The sequence below is a fragment of the Alligator sinensis genome, unplaced genomic scaffold (assembly GCF_000455745.1).
Source record: "Alligator sinensis unplaced genomic scaffold, ASM45574v1 scaffold237_1, whole genome shotgun sequence".
Classification (NCBI taxonomy): domain Eukaryota; kingdom Metazoa; phylum Chordata; order Crocodylia; family Alligatoridae; genus Alligator; species Alligator sinensis.
In genome coordinates, this window is record NW_005841849.1 from 1,576,500 (window position 1) to 1,577,741 (window position 1,242).

Consider the following 1,242-nt stretch of genomic DNA (forward strand, 5'->3'; position numbering starts at 1 on the left):
AAAACTTCTCAAACTAAAAAAAAACCCCCCCCCCCCCCCTTTCATAAAAGGTAATAAATATCAGGAGAATATAGGACCAAACACATAAAACATATAAAACTACCAAACATATAAACAAAAAGTTTCAAGGGCATTACAAATCACAACTTAAAAATAAGTAACACATCTTCCAAGGAGATGGGAAGTTTGAAGGAAGGTTTAACAATAAGAAAACAACTACTTGGTACAAATACTGAAGTAGTAGAATACAATACCCCTGCATGGAGGCATCTTAAAAAACAGCAGCATGCATCTATATAGTAGCTAGTAATTGACTTTGTTTTTTATAGTTATTCAATGTATAACAAAGATATAAAAATGTAACTGTTCTATCACACTTCAAATGTATAACCACTACACACTTTCCCTCTGCCAGCCAGTCTAACGAGCCAGCTGACAGTAATAAAGGCTCTCTAATTATAATCATAGTGGTTTCATTAAGCTTAATAGAACTGCCTGCAGCAAACCAGAAACAAAACCAAACTGTGCAGGGCTGGGGCCTGGTTGCAACGCCTACTACACACTTGCCCTCCTCCAACTATCAGGTGTGCAAGTCTTCAAGATAAGTTATGTCTAGGAATGGCTACCTCAGTGTTAATCTGATGATGACAATAAATAGCAGTGAAGTGGATCTTTTTCCACCTCCTTTGTCTGTTCACCACTTCATTTTGTTCCTCTTTGTCAGCAAACCTCAGAGCCAAATTTCCCTGACATCATACTGATTGCAATCAACAAACACGGAGTCTCCCTGATACACCAAAAGACCAAGGTAAGAGCTGTTTTCTCAGTGCTTCTCTGGACCTCTGGGAAGTGCACATTTCCGATTGATACTCCTAAGGAAGAACCCCCTCAATGGCAGTGCTAGTTAGGGACAGGACCTTCTCCTCTAATTTTAGGAACTCCATTGGTCTTTTGTTAATTTGTTGTGTAACACTGATGTTAATACAGTATATTGCCACAAAGAGCAGTAAAGGGACTATTCCAAAGCACTCTGAGCAACTGTCATATGCATTCTTTGCACTGGACAGGAAAAAGCTAAGACAGCTGTTACAAGAGGGGCACATTACAAAAAAGCTATTTGTCAGGGAACCTCCTTTAGATTTCCCATGCTGAATTCTCTAAGTGGTCCACAACACAGCAAACAAACAAGATGGAAAGAGGCTGGTAGACTGCAACCCTGTTCTTGGTGCAGGTTGGCTCTGT

At 39.8% G+C, this 1,242-nt stretch overlaps 1 protein-coding gene across 1 annotated transcript in view; it reads left to right on the forward strand.

Moving 5' to 3' along the window:
* MYO7B (myosin VIIB) overlaps nucleotides 1–1,242 on the forward strand; it is a 69,929-nt gene that overhangs the window by 65,764 nt on the left and 2,923 nt on the right. The window contains exon 46 of the mRNA XM_014522119.2: nucleotides 725–808. Within this exon, the coding sequence (XP_014377605.1) occupies nucleotides 725–808 (84 nt within the window). The remainder of the gene's footprint in view (nucleotides 1–724; nucleotides 809–1,242) is intronic.